Raw genomic sequence first — 20,354 nt, 5'->3', positions numbered from 1 at the left:
AATCATCTATATGAAGATAGCACTGAGGCCTCTTCTACTTCCACTCTCTCACCTTGAGGTCATTGGATGTAGAATCTTACCATAGCCTCCTATGTCTTCATCTTACTTTTTGAGGCTAAGCTCATTAGTCACCTAGCTAACATACCCACATAACCTCCCCCATTCAATTCATGTAACTGTCACTTCATAACTGTTGGTACAAATTTTCACAATTCTTTCAAATCTAACTGTCATACCTACAAGAACTTGACAATATGTTCTCTATTTGAAAACTGTCTCAGTCAAAATTACCTTTAAGTGTGTAAAGCTAAAAGGCCTCTTTGCTTCCTTGTAATTTACACTAGCAAAAATCAATTAAAATGACCACTCAGACAGTAACTATCATTTATTTTTTGCTGTATCACAAACAATATCTATATACAGATTTTAAAAATATACAATAATGTACATAAATCAATAGAATTTCTCAATACGCTGAAGAATAAGGAGTTTTATTAGAAGAATAAGAAGACATTTTCCGATACACACTTATTTTTATACCAACACTTTTGATCTGCTGAAATTACAAGTCAGCCATATCTTTTTTAATTCATGCTCTCTGCAGTTTGAACATCACAACTTCTGACTTCATGATTTTGGCACTGATTGACCATCAGGAGCACGATCATACAAAATGGCTCAACTGTAGACAGTCATTCACAAGAACATTTTCCAGAGTAGTTGTTATCAGCTGCTTTGTGTTATAATAGCCACATCGTTTCTAGCTAACTGACACACTGAGTGTGTTATTTGGTTCCTTTCATGGCACCTTGTCCCTTGTAGGTTAGTCCTCGGAATATCTCACCATAAATGGGCAAAACATAACTACTAATAATGGTTCTTTTATCTCCAAGGCTTCTACAATGGCATGAGGTACATATACAGTAGAGTCTCACAAATCTGAGTTTTGGAAATCCATGCATTATTTGAATATTTCTTTTCACAAATTTAAAATGAGTTTTTTACAGCACTTCATTCACTGCTTATTTCCGCCATGTCAATGTACTATGCATCCCCTGTACAGAGACCACGTGCGTATGTTGTGCCTGGAACTAAAACATTCTTGGGAAACAAAGGTCTGTCTATTAAAGCAGTTTTATTGCTGGACAATACAGGATCACATCCACATGATCCAGATGAACAGGAACTAGAATGTGATTGAATTCGTGGTTTACTTTTTGCCCCCTAACGTACCATAACAAGTTTGATACAACCTATGGATTACAGTGTTTTGGAATGTCTATATAATATATAAATAAATAAAAAACATTGGCATCACCTGCTACATTCACTCCTGAAAGCAACGGAAGAAGAGGAAAACATCACAAATCTCCTCAAACAGATAACCACGAGGGACATAGTGTATTGATTAACAGAATCATGGGACAAAGTGAAGCTAGACACACAGTGGAAGAAGATTTTTAAGTGGTGACAGTAACTCCGATGACAGCAATAATGATGACATACCAAAACTTGTCAGATCTAATCTCGCATGTACCCAGATGTACAGATGCTAGAGAAATCAAAGTTATGGATGGATGAAGAACAGTATGAACTTACAAACCATCAATCATTGAAATGTTGAATGAACCAACAGAAGATAGCGAGGGCTTTGTTGCATTGGAGGCAGCACTACACTACATAGAACAACAACAACAACAACCAGAGGCGACTCCTATCGACACTCTGCTCTTCAAGCAATGGCGTGACACTGCCGCACAGAAACAATGCAAAAGTTAATTAAAATTCAGAAACAAAAGCCAGTTAAGGACTTTTTTCTCAAAAAATAACCTTAATCCATGCTGTAGTAATGTAAGAAATGACAAGACAGAATCTTTTCAATCGTTGCATTTTTTTTTTTTTTCGCATTTCACAATTTCCCTGTGCTGCTCTGGGTAGTCCGAGTTATTTCAAATTTGAGGTACCTTCACCCCAATTACCTCGGATTATTGAGACTCTACTGTACTGTCTTAACATGTTTTAATTACACATGTGCATCAAGATTACATATGTTCAAGGCTGTTAGATTTCCGTTCTATTGATATCAGAAGAAAATTATTGAAGCAATGACATTAAAAATGGACTAACCCACCAACAAGGAAAATGAGAAACAGAAGAAGTTTGGGAAGAGATCTGAAAAGTAGATATTTATATACATTATAATGTAACTAAAATATGATAGGCAAATACTGGAGCTCTACCTTAATTAAGACCACTGACACTTTCCTTCCCAGTCCCAGGCATTTTCTATCCCATCGTTGGCGAAAACCTACCCAAGTTAGTGCAATGTTAAACAAAAAAGTATTTGGAATTTAATTTCCTAATCTGAATGTTTATCAGTAGAATACGGATTATTATATAATTATTATGTAATTACATATTTTTTACTCTAAGTATCTGTTGCAAAATTTAAAATGTTCATGAATTAGGCTAGTGTCACTATTTTATTTAATTTTAATTATATATATATATATTTGTAAAATATTATACTGTTTAAAAATAATTACACATTTTTACACAAAACCAGTGTCTATGCCAAATGCTTAATTAAATGCAGATCTACAAAAGAATATTTTGAAAGACTGTGCTCCAAAATTTAGTCATCATTTCAAAGGAATTTTAGAAATTTTTATTTTATTTTGATGAAAATTAAATGATCGTAGGCCACAATTAACACTGAGTGATAGAACTGAATTAATTAAAGTAAAGGGATAGAAAGAGGTTGTATTTTGTTCACTAATATTTACAATAAGCAGTAGGGAGATGGCCATTTGAAGTACTTCCAGGAACCAAGAACATTATATTTTGTTGCAGAAAGTACTTCAGTTCTGTACGTACTGTCTCAACTGTATAGTGAACAGATGCGTATTTCAACCGGGATGGTTCCAGTACCAAGTTCTTTAGCTGTGAATCTTTGATCCTGGTTAACTATGGATGATGCCTTTACTACTAATGGAAAAGTAGTGTTGTGTGCTACGTAAATGTTGGGGAATACAATAGAATAGAAACACTCATTTTACGTCTGGATTGCTGTGGATGAAACCACTAACGTTTTGGACATACATTGCAAATTTGGTTATGGGAAGGCAGAATTAAGACAGTGCATTGAAAACGTATATCCTAGTCAATATTCTAGAATGCACAGATCATGCAAAAATCGCCCAATTCATTAATGATGGACGAAAATTATTGTGGCCTGGAGGTGCACAAGAAGAATTCTTTCAATGTACACTGACTTAACAGCCTATATTCTCAACGCTACACTGCACTTAAAATATTTCATTCTCATCTCATTCATTTCATGTAATTGCCCATGCTGTTCACCACGTTAAATAAGAGGTACGAAGTTACCTCCCTCGAGTCAATGAACTTGTTTCTTCAACCAACAAGGTGTTTATGAAGGTGTCCGTATGTGTGCAGTCTTACTGGGAGCAACTACCATAAGCGACACTTCCTCCATAGCCCATATTAACATTATGGGGCACTTGGATAAAGGCAGTTAATTTCCATAATGCACACCTTCAAGATGGTAAGACTGTTGTTGACTTTCCCCCACACCTCCCACTCAGCTGTATCAGTGAGGGATGAAAAAATATCTTACAGAGTCCTAAAATTGTATGTGATGTTGCGTACAAGAGTCTCCGTAGCTCAGGCAGCATTGCACCGGCCTCTGACCGCTGGATTCCGCGGTTCAAATCCCGGTCACTCCATGCGAGATTTGTGCTGGACAAAGCGGAAGCGGGAAAGGTTTTTCTCCGGGTACTCCAGTTTACCCTGTCATCTTTCATTCCAGAAACACTCTCCATTATCATTTCATCTGTCAGTTATCATCATCATCGCCCTAGAGAAATGCAACAGGCTTTGGCAGCTGGCACAATTCTTATCACCGTTACATGGGGCTTCATTCATTTCATTCCTCATCTGGTCAAACGACTGGAAACAGGCTGTGGATTTTCATTTCTTTTTCATGCTGCGTACATAAAATCTAACTTTGGCTGGATTCCTGAAAACATCAAAAAGTTGGAAACTTGTGGACCATCACTCATGGAATTGATGGACATCTGTAATGTAAAAAATAAATTTAATGCTGTTTGCAGCACAGTAGGTGAAAAAGTCATGAAAAACTTCATTCAGTTCTTGAGAGAGAAATCTGGGTTACACGTTTCTTTACTGCTAGCCTAATCCTTAACAGAGTGTCAAGGGAACCTCCAAAAGACATCACTCCCAGACACACATTTACTTAAGTATGTACTAGCTCCTGTGATATTGAGCAATCATTTTCGATGTAAAAGAAAATAATTTCTGACTGACTGGACCCAGACTAGACTACTGAGAATATGGAGAAATACCTAGTAACATGTGTGGATTGACTTTCATACCAATCTAATGTGATAATTATTTATATTGAAATACTGTTCATATGAACTGATCAGGAAGCTGATAATTTAGTTTCCCTAATGGGGGCACCATCAGATGGATTCTCTCCCTAACCTGTCTTTTTATCTTTCATGCTTAATAAAGGCATTTCTGAAACATTTTTGCTTTTTGATTTTACATATTTGGTACATATTTCAATGTATTTTGTTACATATTTATGCATGTATTTCATAAGTTTGCAGTACATAAAAATCTGGACTCTAGTGATAATTGACGAATCATGGAGACTGTTGCATTGCTTGTATGTTAGATAACTTGTACTGGTCTATAATAGTATGAATCTGTATTTAGCAATTATACATGAAGTTGGTATCCATAAAGTTTCTGATCTACTCCCTGAACCAAAGTAATCTCTTTACATCAAACAGTGTCAGTGCAATCAATGGTAATTTTTAACATCTCTTAACAATGGTAACCTAAATTTTAACCCTGATAAATATACTGTAACTAATTCATAATAAGTAAATTATAGTATAAGAGTTCAATCTTCCTTTACCTAAGTCATTTGTTTCATCATATGGCACTTGAATTATGTATTATTTTTATCTGAATGCTTCCTACTTTTATTTACTGACATTGTAAATTTATCAAGCTTGATCAATGAGGCTATTACATTCCAATTAGGATACCTGAAGAAAGTCAATAACAACTCAATTCAATGGATTATGCAGTGTATCATAAATATTAGTAGCTGATCATACAGAGGGAAGTCAGAAGGTACAAAGCGATCAGAGAATAATGTATTAAATTATACCTCACTCACTCTTTCATTCAAAAATAACAATAAATTCTAATAAAATCACAACAGGAACATATATTTTATTACTATCAGATTCTCGCACAGAGACACGATAACAGGTGTAATATTTTCTCCAAATCTCACTAATATGAAGAATAAATTAGTAACTTTAGCTTGTCTGCACTTTAGAAGCTGTCTTCTCCTCACTACTATGATCCTCCGACTTGTTTATCTTCAAATCTTTGGAAAGTTCTCTTCCTTCAAGAACTAACCTCAGCAGTGCAACAAGATTCTTTGGATCTGAGGTGCATTCCTTGGTACCTGAAAAATAAACCAAAAGACTGTTACATTTGTCAAATAGTTTTGTGTGCAGAGTTCTTAATTTTTTTAATTTTACAACATTTTAGATCCATTAAGAGTATGAGGGATTTGGGATTCAGTTCTAAGGGTAGTCATATACTGTATTCACCTATTTTGTCTTAATGTTCTCTTATGAGAAGCTACCTTTAACAATATTCTTGAGTTTAATAACCCAATTACTCAAATGTGCCAGAATTGTACGTATCTTTAAATCGTGCTTGTTGTTTAAAGGGGCCTAATATGTAAGGTCATCGGCCTCAAATATCTTTAAATCAGGAGATAATACAGATCCATCAAATTACAGGCTAATCAGTATGTTATCTGCGATTGGAGAACTCACAGAAACGGTATTAACAATGAGATTGGTAAATTTTCTATGTAAAACTAATTACTTTTCTGATAATCAATATGGGTTTCTCCCAAACAGAGGAACATAAATTGACAGCAGGGTTACTCATAGATCTTAAAAAAGTATTTGGCCTAGTTGACCACAAAATACTTCTGAAGAGGTTAAAAATAATAGGAATTAGGGGTTTAGCACACAAATAGTTTCAAAATTACGTATCAAACCAAACACAATATGTGATGGTTAATAAGACTGAAAGTTCTAAGCAACAAAGACGGGAGTAATGCAGGGCTCGGTACTAGGTTCTACTCTATTTTTGATTTACATTAATGACATACAATCTTTAGCACTAAAGGGAAAAATGTATATTATTTGCCGATGATATCTTACAAAGGACTAAGCGAAACACAAATTATGGAAGATATAAATTGTGACTTGAACAACTTGTCTGACTGGGTGTGTGCGCGCGCGCTCTCTCTCTCTCTCTCTCTCTATATATATATATATACACACACACACACACACACCTACATATTACCTACATATTATTGTAAAAGTGACTAAAACAAAATCCTTATCTTTCATAATAGCCCATAAGGTCACAGCGGTTAACACTGATACCCTACAGAACCCAGTAAGAGAGAGAGTCGAGAGAGTCAACTCAGGTATGTACCTTGGTATAGTATTAGACTCAACACTTTCCTGGAAAAGCCATATTGATTATGTAATCAGCAAAATTACCCCTCCAGTAGGAATAATGTACAGATTAAGATATAGTAATTCTTCTCACCAACAATTGGAGTGTATATATTATGCTATGATACACTCACATATCTAACATACGAGGGTCGAGTCGCTTGCCAACTATTTTTTTTCTCGCAAACAGGAGATAATACGGAAAATCTAAGATATGCATTTGGAAATATAGGGCATGTACTTATGCATAGTGCCTGAAGACAAATTGTGACTTCCGAAGATTCTCGTAGGAGGGTGACAGAACACAGGCCATTGGTAAATATTGTTTTATTATGGTATAGACAACAAATACAGAAGACTACATACAAAGGACAGATCTCTACTGTATGTTGCCAGCAGTGAGGCAAATTGGCAGTTGATATTCTACCCCCTTTGAACGTCTCCGCCCACCTCGCCACTGTTCTATAGGGCATGGCATGCACACCTAATGTTTCCTGCAACTCTGCATTGGCGTGCATTTCTGCCGCAGAGAACTGCTATTTTAATATACGATCGCTGCCCCTGGTTGTTGACTTCCATTTTGTGACGCTCTCACTCACACACTAAACTTGGGAGTATCCTTAGACCCACATGGTTGTTTACATACGTCATCTAGTGGCATAAAATGCAAGTACATACTGTACGTTTCCAAATGCATATCTTAGATTGTCCGTGTTGTCTCCTGTTTGTGAGAAGAAAAAAATAGTTGCCATGACTTATGACTCAACCTATGTACATAAGCTTCATTTGGAGAAGATGTAGGAAAGATTATGTTAATAATTTGGAAATCCCACAAAGAAAGAGCTATCAAAATCATGTATGGATTCCCTTCCCTCAAACTGTCACATGAAGTTTTTTCAGAGTCAAATATTCTGCCATTCCATAAGCAAATTGCATTCAGTATATATACGCTAGTCAGGAAATTAAACCACTCTGCTGTTAACTTCTCCCATTTTAGTGAAATTCCTTCAAGTATGGAGTGAAAGGCATAGAATTGTCAATGTTCATGGAATATAATGTATTGTCTCCTGTTACTAAGAACTGTAAACCGGTTACATGTTTTAAAAAAACTGAAGGAATATTACTCCTATACAGATACTTAACCTAACATCTACTGTATGTGTATATATATACATACATATTGGCCATACTTAATACCTTATAGCCATGCAGTATCTGACTATAGTTCTGAAAAACTATGTTGCGAACACGTTAAAAATCTGTATCTTAGCTATCCAAAAATGTACCTGTCATGGTTTGTGATAGGGAGAGTACAAACATACTTTTGTTAAGGCGACACAATTACATTACAGAAAATATAGTTTTGTCAGTACAGTGATAGGTACATTTTTGGATAGCTAAGATATAGTTTTTTTAACGTGTTAGCATCATAGTTTTATCAGTGATTTTGAGTGGTGTATTAGATTTAAGTCAATTATCATCATCGTCCCTTAACCATCTCCAGTTGCCTGGGTGCGGTAGAAGAGCGCTCTCCATCTTTGTCTATCCATGTCCATTTCTTCCTTCTCAACTCGGTGCCATTCCACTCCTCTTCCTTCCTGGTCCTGCTTTATTTGACTGATCCACCGCTTCCTTGGTCTGCCTCTAGGTCTTTTGCCTTCCAGTTTCTTTTCTAGCCATTTTCTTGCTATTCTCATTTGATCTGTCCTTTTTAACATGGCTATACCATTTGAGTCTTGATGTTCTTACATTTTCACTTAGCGACGGCTTTACTTGTGTATTATCTCTTCATTCCAGATCTTATCCCTTCTCGTTTTCTGTAGCATCGACATCAGTAACTTCATTTCTGCAGCTTGAAGTCTGCTACTATCTCTACTGTTGATCATACAGGTTTAAAGGGCATATGTAGTTATTGGCACGAAATATAACTGATAAAGGGTTCTCTTTGTACTTAGAGGTATTTGGTTATCCCACACAAGAAACCCAACTTGGTGATAAAATTGTGCTCCTTTTTGGACTTTCTTAGTGATTTCAGCAGAGGACTTTGCGTCACTATACTCCGCACTGCTTTACTTCTAAATTGACGTTTTGGCCAATTTTGGCTCTGTCTGGTGGTTATGCGCTGAAACATAGACGTCCAACCAATCCCAAGCTGCCATTCATATCGACTTCTATCGACAGAGTGCAATCTTGAAACCTAGTTGCCAACTCTAATATTTACATTCACCACGTGGTTAAGGTATCTCTCTCAGCGTGTATGGTATTCGGTACGGTTCACGATCTTTGGCATTTTTTTCAGAAATTTATGTTTTTCACATTAGTTTTTTTTCTCCAGTATAGTAAAGTATAGTGTAGTTTACAGTTCAGCATAGCGAGAGTTAGTAAAATACAGGTTTAGTAGTTCAGTATATAAAAATTGCTGTAGTTTTATTTACGTCCATGTATTGGTTGGTGTACTTAGTTTGTGCGTGTTTAGAATATATCAGTGTAGTTCGGGAAAGACAACTGGCAAGAAAGTGACTCTGAGATCTGTGGAGTGTTGCCTTTGTAGTCCATAACCTCCATCCTGCACCAGCCATTAGCGGTGAGTGATGTGTTATTTCCTCATTCTCTCTTATTTTTAATAATGTATTCTCTTTTTAGTGTCGGATGTTGTTAGTAAGTGAAGTTTTTGTGAATTTGTTTCCAATCCCAGTTCATCAGCTTTTCTGAGTACAGTATTGCACTTTACGAGGGCTGTTTACCGTGGTCGTAGTGCATCAGCTGTTCTCGAGACTGTAGCACGCTGGCAACAGAGGTCTGGCGATGTTCATTTGTTTTGCGAAACGTCGATTTAGAAGTAAAGCCGCGTGGAGTATAGTTACAATACTACCAAGATATTGAAAATGGTTAATGTTTTCTAGTTTCTCGCCGTCCAGTTGGATGTTAACCTGCAGGGCTTGCATGCTGACTGGCATCACTACTGTTCCAGTGTAACTGATTTTTATGCCAAACTGCTTAAACTGCTGGTTCCAAGTGTTTAATTTCTGTTGAACATCTCCTGTTCCTTCCCAAATCACCACATCATCTGCAAAGATTGAAGCACTGAAGTCCTCGTTAGATTAATTCTTCACTCTCTTCATTATTTCATCCATCACCATAATGAACAGAAGAGGTAACAAAGTGCTGCCCTGTTGCACTCCTTTATTTGTAGTGAACCAGTCAGATTAACCATCTCCTATCTGGATACAGCTCTGGCAGTGGTTGTAAAACATTTTTACCTTGTTGGTAACATATACTGGCATGTTCCTTCTTTCCAGAAATTCCCATATTTTCTCTGCTGGCAAGCTCTTATACGCCTTTTCTATATCCAGGAAGACAAAGATGACATCCAGTCCCTTCTCCCACTGTTTTTCCATGATCATCTTAACGGTGAAGATAAGGTCTGTTGTTCTGTTTCTTCTAAACCCGTACTGTTCCTCTTCAAGTTAAGGTTCAATAATGGCCCTTAATCGTCATTCAATAATTTTCTCCATCAACTTAAGTCCGCATGACAGAATTGCGATTCCTCTGTAGTTGCCACATTTTTGCCTGCTTCCTTTCTTGAAGAGGGGAACAATTATGTCTTTCGTCCAGTCTTCTGGGATCTTCCCTTCTTTCCAGATGATGTTCAGCACTCAGTATAAACACTGAAATCCAAAGAATCCCAGCAGCTTGATCATGTCTGTATTCACTTTATCTATGCTTTGTGATTTGCCCTTGCTCAAACTCTTTAGCACATTTTCCACTTCTGACCAAAACAGTAGTGTATCACGCACTTCAGTCTTTTCTAACAATTCTAGCTTTTCTAGTCCTTTCTCTTTTAGATCTTCCTTTCCATTATAGAGCTATACAAAATGATTCCTCATGTCCTTACTCTTCCGTGTGATAGTTCCATCTTCCTTCTCTCTTTTTTTTTTTTCCCCTGCTATTTGCTTTACGTTGCACCGACACAGGTTGGTCTTATGGCGATGATGGGATAGGAAAGGCCTAGGAAGTGGAAGGAAGCGGCTGTGGCCTTAATTAAGATACAGCTCCGGCATTTGCCTGGTGTGAAGATGGGAAACCACGGAAAACCATCTTCAGGGCTGTTGACAGTGGGGCTCGAACCCACTATCTCCCGATTACTGGATACTGGCTGCACTTAAGCGACTGCAGCTATCGAGCTCGGTCGCTTCTTTCTCTAGAGTATTTATTGGAGTAAATGGGTTCCTTTTATTTTTCATGACCCTATACAACAGCTTCTTATTGCTTTTACAGTCTTCTTACAATTTCTCAGTAAACTCTGTTCAACATTTTTCTTTTTCCATCTTAATTATTCTCTTTGCTTTCAGTTTCAGTTCTTTGTATTTTTGAGCTAATTCTGTAAGCCCGTCCATATTCTCAAGTTTAACTGGACACAATACACAAATAAATTTAAGTCAATACGGACCAAACTCAAACCACAATGGTTAAAATAATAAATATATTCTAAAGTGTCAAACATCATATTAACATGGACTAACCTTACTTTTTGATATAAATAGGTAACTTTACAAATAAAAAGTCTTGCATTATCCTCCTTTTCAATACAAAATACAGTAGGTAAACAAAACACACTCCTGTTTTACTAACAATAATTTTAATGTAGTCAAAAAACGATCCCACAAGCAGAATTCAAAGAAAACTGAAATCCTTAATTAAGAATCTCTTGTTTAATGACCTTGAGAAACCCAAATTGTTTGTCATGAACCCCAAGTTGCCTATGGTGAAAGCATTACCGAAGATTCACAAGGCTGAAGTCCCCATAAGGCCAGTTATTAATTTCAGAAATAGTCTGACGTACAGACGGTTTTCTCAAAACACATTTTTTCCAGGCTAATACGTCGGTTAAACATTCCTTAGAACTTTGTAATAGAATTAAAGATCTTACTTTACTAAAGCATTACACCTTCACTCTTTTGATATTGTTAATATGAACGTGAATGTGCCTATTAACAAAACCATTAAATTAGTAAAAACTAATCTTTCCAAATTTAGTGAAGTGAGTGTAGATGAGATAGACAAGTTTATCCAGATCCTCAAATGAACATTAAATAATAATTTCTTCACTTAGTAATACTGTATACCAACAGAAGGGTCTTCCTATGGGGTCACCGGCCTCGGGAATCTTTGCTGACATTTAGATTTTCTTGAACACACTCATATCATAGGCAAAATTAATGGTATCAAACACTGGACGCTACGTTGATGACACTTTCATTATCCTAGATTCCCATACTACAGATAGCAATACAGTACTTTAATTACTTAATAACTTTCACCCTCATATAAAGTTCACGATAGAGTCCGAAAACAGTAACTCTTGATTATCTTATCTAACTATTACTTGCAATCGTAATAAAATCCTTTCCCTTGATATTTACAGGAAGATGATATAGATGTTGATTCCCATAGGGAATCTGAAATATTTGTCCTGAATGAGCAAATTTATAATACCAATATAAATGGTCCGTTATTGGACATTATAAATTTTCCAGCTAGCTCATTCTTGGTTGCCAGCGTTTCGCCCTCATGTGCTAGGGTGGGCTCATCAGTTGGTACCTAGCACACTTACCAATACGCTGGCTAGTGCATACCGTGGAGGCCACTGCGTAGGCTAACTGGAGCCACCGGCAGTGCCAATGCACTAAGAGACTTTGTCTCATCACTAAAAATTGATGCCTGCTTGGCCATCAGATGATATAGATGTTGATTTCCATAGGGAATCTGAAATATTTGTCCTGAATGAGCAAATTTATAATACCAATATAAATGGTCCGTTATTGGACATTATAAATTTTCCAGCTAGCTCATTCTTGGTTGCCAGCGTTTCGCCCTCATGTGCTAGGGTGGGCTCATCAGTTGGTACCTAGCACACTTACCAATACGCTGGCTAGTGCATACCGTGGAGGCCACTGCGTAGGCTAACTGGAGCCACCGGCAGTGCCAATGCACTAAGAGACTTTGTCTCATCACTAAAAATTGATGCCTGCTTGGCCATCAGATGATATAGATGTTGATTCCCATAGGGAATCTGAAATATTTGTCCTGAATGAGCAAATTTATAATACCAATATAAATGGTCCGTTATTGGACATTATAAATTTTCCAGCTAGCTCATTCTTGGTTGCCAGCGTTTCGCCCTCATGTGCTAGGGTGGGCTCATCAGTTGGTACCTAGCACACTTACCAATACGCTGGCTAGTGCATACCGTGGAGGCCACTGCGTAGGCTAACTGGAGCCACCGGCAGTGCCAATGCACTAAGAGACTTTGTCTCATCACTAAAAATTGATGCCTGCTTGGCCATCAGATGATATAGATGTTGATTCCCATAGGGAATCTGAAATATTTGTCCTGAATGAGCAAATTTATAATACCAATATAAATGGTCCGTTATTGGACATTATAAATTTTCCAGCTAGCTCATTCTTGGTTGCCAGCGTTTCGCCCTCATGTGCTAGGGTGGGCTCATCAGTTGGTACCTAGCACACTTACCAATACGCTGGCTAGTGCATACCGTGGAGGCCACTGCGTAGGCCATTTATATTGGTATTATAAATTTGCTCATTCAGGACAAATATTTCAGATTCCCTATGGGAATCAACATCTATATCATCTGATGGCCAAGCAGGCATCAATTTTTAGTGATGAGACAAAGTCTCTTAGTGCATTGGCACTGCCGGTGGCTCCAGTTAGCCTACGCAGTGGCCTCCACGGTATGCACTAGCCAGCGTATTGGTAAGTGTGCTAGGTACCAACTGATGAGCCCACCCTAGCACATGAGGGCGAAACGCTGGCAACCAAGAATGAGCTAGCTGGAAAATTTATAATGTCCAATAACGGACCATTTATATTGGTATTATAAATTTGCTCATTCAGGACAAATATTTCAGATTCCCTATGGGAATCAACATCTATATCATCTGATGGCCAAGCAGGCATCAATTTTTAGTGATGAGACAAAGTCTCTTAGTGCATTGGCACTGCCGGTGGCTCCAGTTAGCCTACGCAGTGGCCTCCACGGTATGCACTAGCCAGCGTATTGGTAAGTGTGCTAGGTACCAACTGATGAGCCCACCCTAGCACATGAGGGCGAAACGCTGGCAACCAAGAATGAGCTAGCTGGAAAATTTATAATGTCCAATAACGGACCATTTATATTGGTATTATAAATTTGCTCATTCAGGACAAATATTTCAGATTCCCTATGGGAATCAACATCTATATCATCTGATGGCCAAGCAGGCATCAATTTTTAGTGATGAGACAAAGTCTCTTAGTGCATTGGCACTGCCGGTGGCTCCAGTTAGCCTACGCAGTGGCCTCCACGGTATGCACTAGCCAGCGTATTGGTAAGTGTGCTAGGTACCAACTGATGAGCCCACCCTAGCACATGAGGGCGAAACGCTGGCAACCAAGAATGAGCTAGCTGGAAAATTTATAATGTCCAATAACGGACCATTTATATTGGTATTATTATTTACAGGAAGCCCACTCACAAAATCAACACAATTCACCAGACTTCACTACACCTGGGGATGCATGATTTTCAGAGCATTTACTGTTCCTTTATCTCGTAAGAACTTTAAGAAAGAAATCAACCCCATTTATATAACAGCTGAATGTAATGGTTTCAATCAACACCTTTGTGAACAAAATTCTTAATAAATTTAGAAGCAAACCCAAGACCACCTTCGAAAACACCACCTTTTCGTTAACACTTGCTCATTTATTACACTTCATTGATGCTCTTACCTGCCCTCAGAAAGAAGTATGGCCATCACTTCCCTTAATCATGTCTTCTAACCACTCAAGCATATTACTACTGATTAATGATGGAATGGTGTCCCATGGATTCTGTTCCCATTCCTCCTGAAAGCTTCTGGTAGGAGTCTGGATAATGTTGATGGACCTTTCTTCCCTACTGATCCCATAGATGCTCATTGGGATTCATATCTGGACTACGAGCAGGCCATACCCTGGTATTGTTGCATATATTGGGCAACAGGCAGGCAAGCACAGTCATGCATTAACATGAGACCAACACCAGTGAATGGAACAGAAGGCACAACATGCTCCTCATGGAGCTGCTAAGGGTCCCATGCTACAAGATGATCAGCTCCGTTCTTGCCGTCAAGTTTGTTTCCATGCAGTCCACCTCGGCACAATTTCTCTGTCATCCGTTTGGAGGCAAAATTGAGATTTATCCATGAACACCATTTACTCCCAGAGTCTCAATTTTCTGTCCCTTGAAGTCATTCTCTCTTGAGAACTGATTTTAAAACTGACAGTTGTGCTTAGAAATCACCAAAAGCATAATGCCACAAAGTGAGTGAAGAGCAGAATTAGGCAGAGAAAGAGCATAATAAGCTTTATTATGCAACATCCTGTAAAAACACTTTCCAGGCTACATAAAGGAAAAAAAAGAGTAAAGGTCAAAATGACAGTGATATAACCCACTTTTAATGAATTGTATGTATTTATCTTGAGTGTCAGCCAAAAGCTGGTTGGATCCTCAACAGATCTACCGTTGGCTGTCACAGAAGAGGTATACTAGATAATGAGGACTGAGGTAATTTCCCACTGTTTTCCTTACCGAGGCAGAAGGTGCTGTTACTTATCAGTATGCTACGCCCACTGAAATCTTCAATGTATTATTCTCTACCAGTACTAAAAATGTAACATACAACCTTTCCCATCAAGAAAGATAACATGAAGTACTGAAGTCACATTAAACTGACAGTTATGTACAATTTCTTCAATACTTACTATGTATTGCATTTTTTGTGGCAATCAAAAAGCTTAAAGTGCATTTTGCTTAGTATCCTTTTGCATAAAATTAGACAAACAGTGATTGTTAACCTTGGAATGGATATCTTCAGGACTTTAGAGGAAGCACTAGCAAAAGGGGTGCTTATGGTATGTGAACAGAAACAGAAGACCAGATGGAGTAGTCGTAGGCTATGTCAGCACACCTATGAAAGTGAAGTTTCAGATGACTCTGATGAGGGATCTGAGATGGCTATGAAACAAAAAAGTAGGCGTGTTTCTGGTATGCTCAATCATCCATAAAAGGCTAGAGAATATTACAAGATAGGTACTAGCCTGATTATATATACACACACACATAATCTGCATTTGAGAAAACCCATCATCAATGCAATCCTTAACAGCTGTCATCACCTGGATTAAAATGTATATACAACTACTTGAAAGAATTTTAAAGATTTAAAAATAAGTTAAACATAAAAATAAAGATTGAGAAGACATACACAATTTTCAGTCAAAAAATCCTCAAAAGCTCTCATTAATAAATGGGAAAAATTCATGACAAGAACAAAAAGATTTCTTTAACTTTCATGGCAATGAAAAGATGAAATGCACAATTGCACTCAGATTAGGACGATACGTTTCAATGCGAATTAATTCGTAAAATGTCAAATTCTTTGGTCAAACAGATAAAAAGTTGAAACAAATAATTTTCATGCAAGATATCTGACAATTATCTATTACTGTTAGATGATGTAACTTAGATTTGTTTTTAAAATAGTTTGTTATAATTTCAATAATTATGGAAAAATGTAATTCTTTTTACCAAGGAATCAATATATCGATTGAATATAGCTTATGATCAGAGAGAATACTTTTTGTTCAGAGATGTAAGGAAACTTTAGTGCTGCTGAGTTAGTAGCTGCAATTCATAATTCATAGCAATTTCAAGTTTTGTAATAAGTATATCTGGTTGTCTTTCATATACATTAAAATTTCATGCATGAGACAAAACAATTTTTTCTTTAATTCAGGCTAGAAATGATCTTTCATTGAAAATCTTTGTAAGAAATATTACTGACTAATGTTAAGCAATTCGGTCACGTAGTAAGGGGAACAAACCACATCATTTTATAAATCTCTCCGGTAAGCCGTGAAGGAAGAGAGAATATAAGCAGTTTTCACGCACCTTTTGTTCAGCTACATGTAATTAAGTCTCCTAAACATTAAATTCCTCATCCAAAAAGAGCCCTCTTTATCTTGTTAAGAAAGCCTCCGTCACTTTCATCTTGTTTCATTTCATTTCCCGAACCATCTTGGGGGGTGTGTAGTTTGTTCCCTGCATAAACAAAAATCAGAGTATCTTAAAACTTTGAGCCATGGACACCCCCCTCAGTCAGAGCTGAGTTCTTAAATCGTAATATATTTATCTTCATCTTCTAAAACAATAATGTTACAATGATAATACAATTTTAAAATATACTGAACTGTGCATGAAGAATGTCAAATTAATACATTAAATCAGAAAATAAGTTCGACCACACTCTTCTTACTTTGCAAATTGCTAGTATTCCAAAATTTTAAATACATTCATTTCTTTTGAAGGCTTCCTTTAGCTGAACATAAAAAGTGTGCATGGGTGATTTACAGGATTATATATGATCAATTTTTATATATTCGTTATTTACTTTTTTCATTGTAAGTTGCAAATCCAGGCCTATTCATTCCTCTAACTGTTAACACACAGGCACCCACAATTAAGTTGACGGGAAACATAACTTTGAAGATGGTTATTCAAATGATAGGAAAATATTACAAACTCTGTGCCTGAAATGACTAATGATATAAAGTCTGAAAATAAGACAAGCAAACTGATGAACAACAAGCATATATATTAAAAGACAAGAAAGAGACCATGAATTATAATTCTTATAGGAGTTAATAACATTCACCCTTCTATTCATGTAAGTTGGCTAATAATAAACGAGAATAAAAAAATTCGAAACAGGCCAATGACACTGCCAGGGACCTAAACTTGCTCCAGGTATATGATCATCATACAGATGAGAAATTCATATTCCAATTATGGAAATTAATAAAGAAAATATAAAAATTAGAGGGAAATCTAAAATTTAAAGATGTACACACAGTTGTTGCTTCATTCAAGGGCCAGAATATAAATATTTTAGAGTCAAAAATCCTTACTTTGCCAAATTTTAATTAGAAGTATATCTTAAAGAAGGCAAAAATGTATGCAAAAAATGCAATTATTGTATAATAATGTTTCATTTAGGAACTTATGTTAAAATAACTTATTTTAAGATAAGTCAACACTGAAAAGCATGACACCCTTCTTAAACTTATATTTAGGGGCTTACAATATAGAGGTCGAGAGAAAAGACATATCTCTGATAAAACTTAATATGGCACTGCAACTGATGAATGCATTAGCAATACTGGTATACGAACAGGTAGGGATGAGACTAACAATATGACAAAGGCATCAAAACAACATTCCTGAAATTGAAATGAGAATATTACATCAACATCATGACTAATGATAGGATACAAAGTCTCTGTAGCAAGCACCTTTGATGCATTTAGTTAAACTAATGTTTTATTAAGTTTAGGATCTTGAGCTGTATACAGGTGCAAGTGATGATATTGTGACATATTTGTCATATACTATACACTTGACCAAATACAACAGAGAAATAAAACATGCATGCTGGCAAAGTCTCTAGAGGAGACACGCACTGAATTGGAGCACACCTAGATGTTCTTGCTATGGTCCTCGCCTGAATACACCTGCAGAGCCTAGATATTGAGTAGCACCTAATAAGGGAAACTGGTCTCTATTGAGAGACAAGTTTAAGAATTTTTGCTCTTGTTGGTTGCTATACTAAATGAGAATCTGTTTTGAAATGCAGCCTAACTTAAGGAAATTACCAATTTCCAAGGATGTCCTCAGATTGATTATGATTGATTTCATGATGTTGGTCCCAGCTGCTACAGGGATACTAAAAAGAAGCTGACTCCAATAATCATACGCTTTACTCGTTTGCATTTACTGAGTTGGATGAAGACCATAATTGGAGTCTTGTAATCTTTTCAGATGAGATTAAATTTGGTTCAAAATTTGTGAATCATGCAACATGTTATGGTTATGAACGTTAGAATTCCTATCTCAATATTATCTAGTTTCAGCAAAAATGTCTCCCCAATTCACTCCAGTCATATCATTAAGTTTTTATTTACTTGACAGATGCAAATAAACTCACTCCAGCAGTACAAGCAAGGTCAAATCAAAGTTAGTTATGACATTACCACATACTCCAGTGTCAACTCAGCAAATAGCACTGATACATCTGTAACAGAGGTGCTCAGCTGGGCGCCCGTTGAGGCTAGCCCAGTGCGGCTGGCCGGGCTGGTGTGACGTAAATGTGAGCAGCTTATGTAACAAGCACGTCACAGTAAAGCGAGAGAGCAAACACACTTTGCAGGGAAGGGAGGGAAGCACTGACATTCAGTTGTGATTATAAAGCTCTCCTCCACCATTCAGCGATATGCTGATTGGGGTGCAAATTTAAAACAAAACACTATAATAGCAAAACAAATACCTGACCTTTTTCAAGATATTCCAGACTGACTTATACTGCGCTCAATATAAAGTCAGTTTTAGTTATTTATTCACCTCCCCTGAGAACCATATGACCTTGTGGTGGGGAGGCATGCGTGTCCCAATGAAGCAGATAGTCGAGCCGTAGGTGCAACCATATCAGATGGGTATCTGTCGAGAGACCAGACTAATGAATGATTCATTGAAAGAGGGTCTGGCTCCATGGCTAAATGGTTAGCGTGTTGGTCTTTGGTCACAGGGGTCCCGGGTTCGATTACTGGCAGGGTCAGGTATTTTATTTATTTATTTATTCCTGACTTACATTTGTGGCAAAGTTAGGGCTCACGGCCCTCTCTTACACTTAACCACTATAAACAATAAAATTTAAAAATGTAAACATAAAAGTAAGACATAGCAAATCTAAAAAGAAATAATACTATGGACAGATAATTCTAAGACTAAGTTAGGCCTACATATCAGTACAGCAAATTAATGTGACACTACTACTACTACTAAATGAAGAAAACTCATTCACACAACATACACACAATGACTCACACAACTCAGTTTTATGTTCCCAAGAAAAACTTTCGGCAGGCAAATTTGAATTTACGAGAGGAAGTAAGGTGCCGAATGTCCATTCGGAGAGTATTCCAAGAGTCTCAATGTAGTAACTAAAAAGGAATGATTGTAGGAATTCGTTCAACTTAGTGGAATTTCAAGTAGGGAACCAGAACGGGTACTAATTTCATGGAATGAGGAAAGGAAATGAAAATTAGAAGAGAGGTAAGTAGGAGTGTTTGTCAAGAGCACTTGGTAAATAAGTGTCATTAGGTGAAAATTCCTTCGTTCATTTATGCGTAGCCATCCCAATGTTTTGAAATATGGTGTAACATGAGCGTCATGTCGCAGTTGGAAGGCGTATCGTATGCACGAGTTTTGTGCTCGCTGAAGTCTCAAAGCTTGTTCAGCATTTCACTGGTTAATTTCGCTGGCAGGGGGGCTGGGTGTACGTATCGCCTTCATCATCATTTCATTCTCATCACGACGCGCAGGTCGCTTACGGGTGTCAAATCAAAAGACCTGCACTCGGCGAGCCGAACATGTCCTCGGACACTCCCGGCACTAAAAGGCATACGCCATTTCATTTCATCAGGAGGGGGGTGCCGGCCGTTTGGAAGTTGCAAGGGCAGCAGTCTAGATGATTGACTGATATGGCCTTATAATAATACTCAACATGGCTTAGTTGTGTTGGTACTGCTACACGGCTGAAAGCAATGGGAAACTACAGCCGTAACTAACTCCCGAG

The 20,354-nt window shown here is 37.2% G+C and overlaps 1 protein-coding gene across 2 annotated transcripts in view; it reads right to left on the bottom strand.

Annotated features, from left to right (window-relative positions):
• Positions 1 to 370: 370 nt before the first annotated feature.
• The window catches only part of LOC136856736 (protein tumorous imaginal discs, mitochondrial), a 244,530-nt gene continuing 224,546 nt past the window's right edge, over positions 371 to 20,354 (bottom strand). Inside the window, exons 8-9 of one of the 2 annotated variants that reach the window (XM_067134816.2) lie at positions 16,616 to 16,765; positions 5,399 to 5,536 (exon numbers count right to left, since the gene is read on the bottom strand). In XM_067134816.2, the coding sequence (XP_066990917.1) occupies positions 16,662 to 16,765 (104 nt within the window). In that variant the 3' untranslated portion in view covers positions 5,399 to 5,536; positions 16,616 to 16,661. Of the gene's footprint in view, positions 5,537 to 16,615; positions 16,766 to 20,354 lie in introns of both variants that reach the window. The other variant, XM_067134815.2, reaches the window with a different exon arrangement.

The sequence above is a fragment of the Anabrus simplex genome, chromosome 1 (genome assembly GCF_040414725.1).
Source record: "Anabrus simplex isolate iqAnaSimp1 chromosome 1, ASM4041472v1, whole genome shotgun sequence".
Taxonomy (NCBI): Eukaryota; Metazoa; Arthropoda; class Insecta; order Orthoptera; family Tettigoniidae; genus Anabrus; species Anabrus simplex.
Note: the sequence above shows the minus strand (reverse complement) of the source record. Positions and strands in the feature narration are given on the sequence as shown.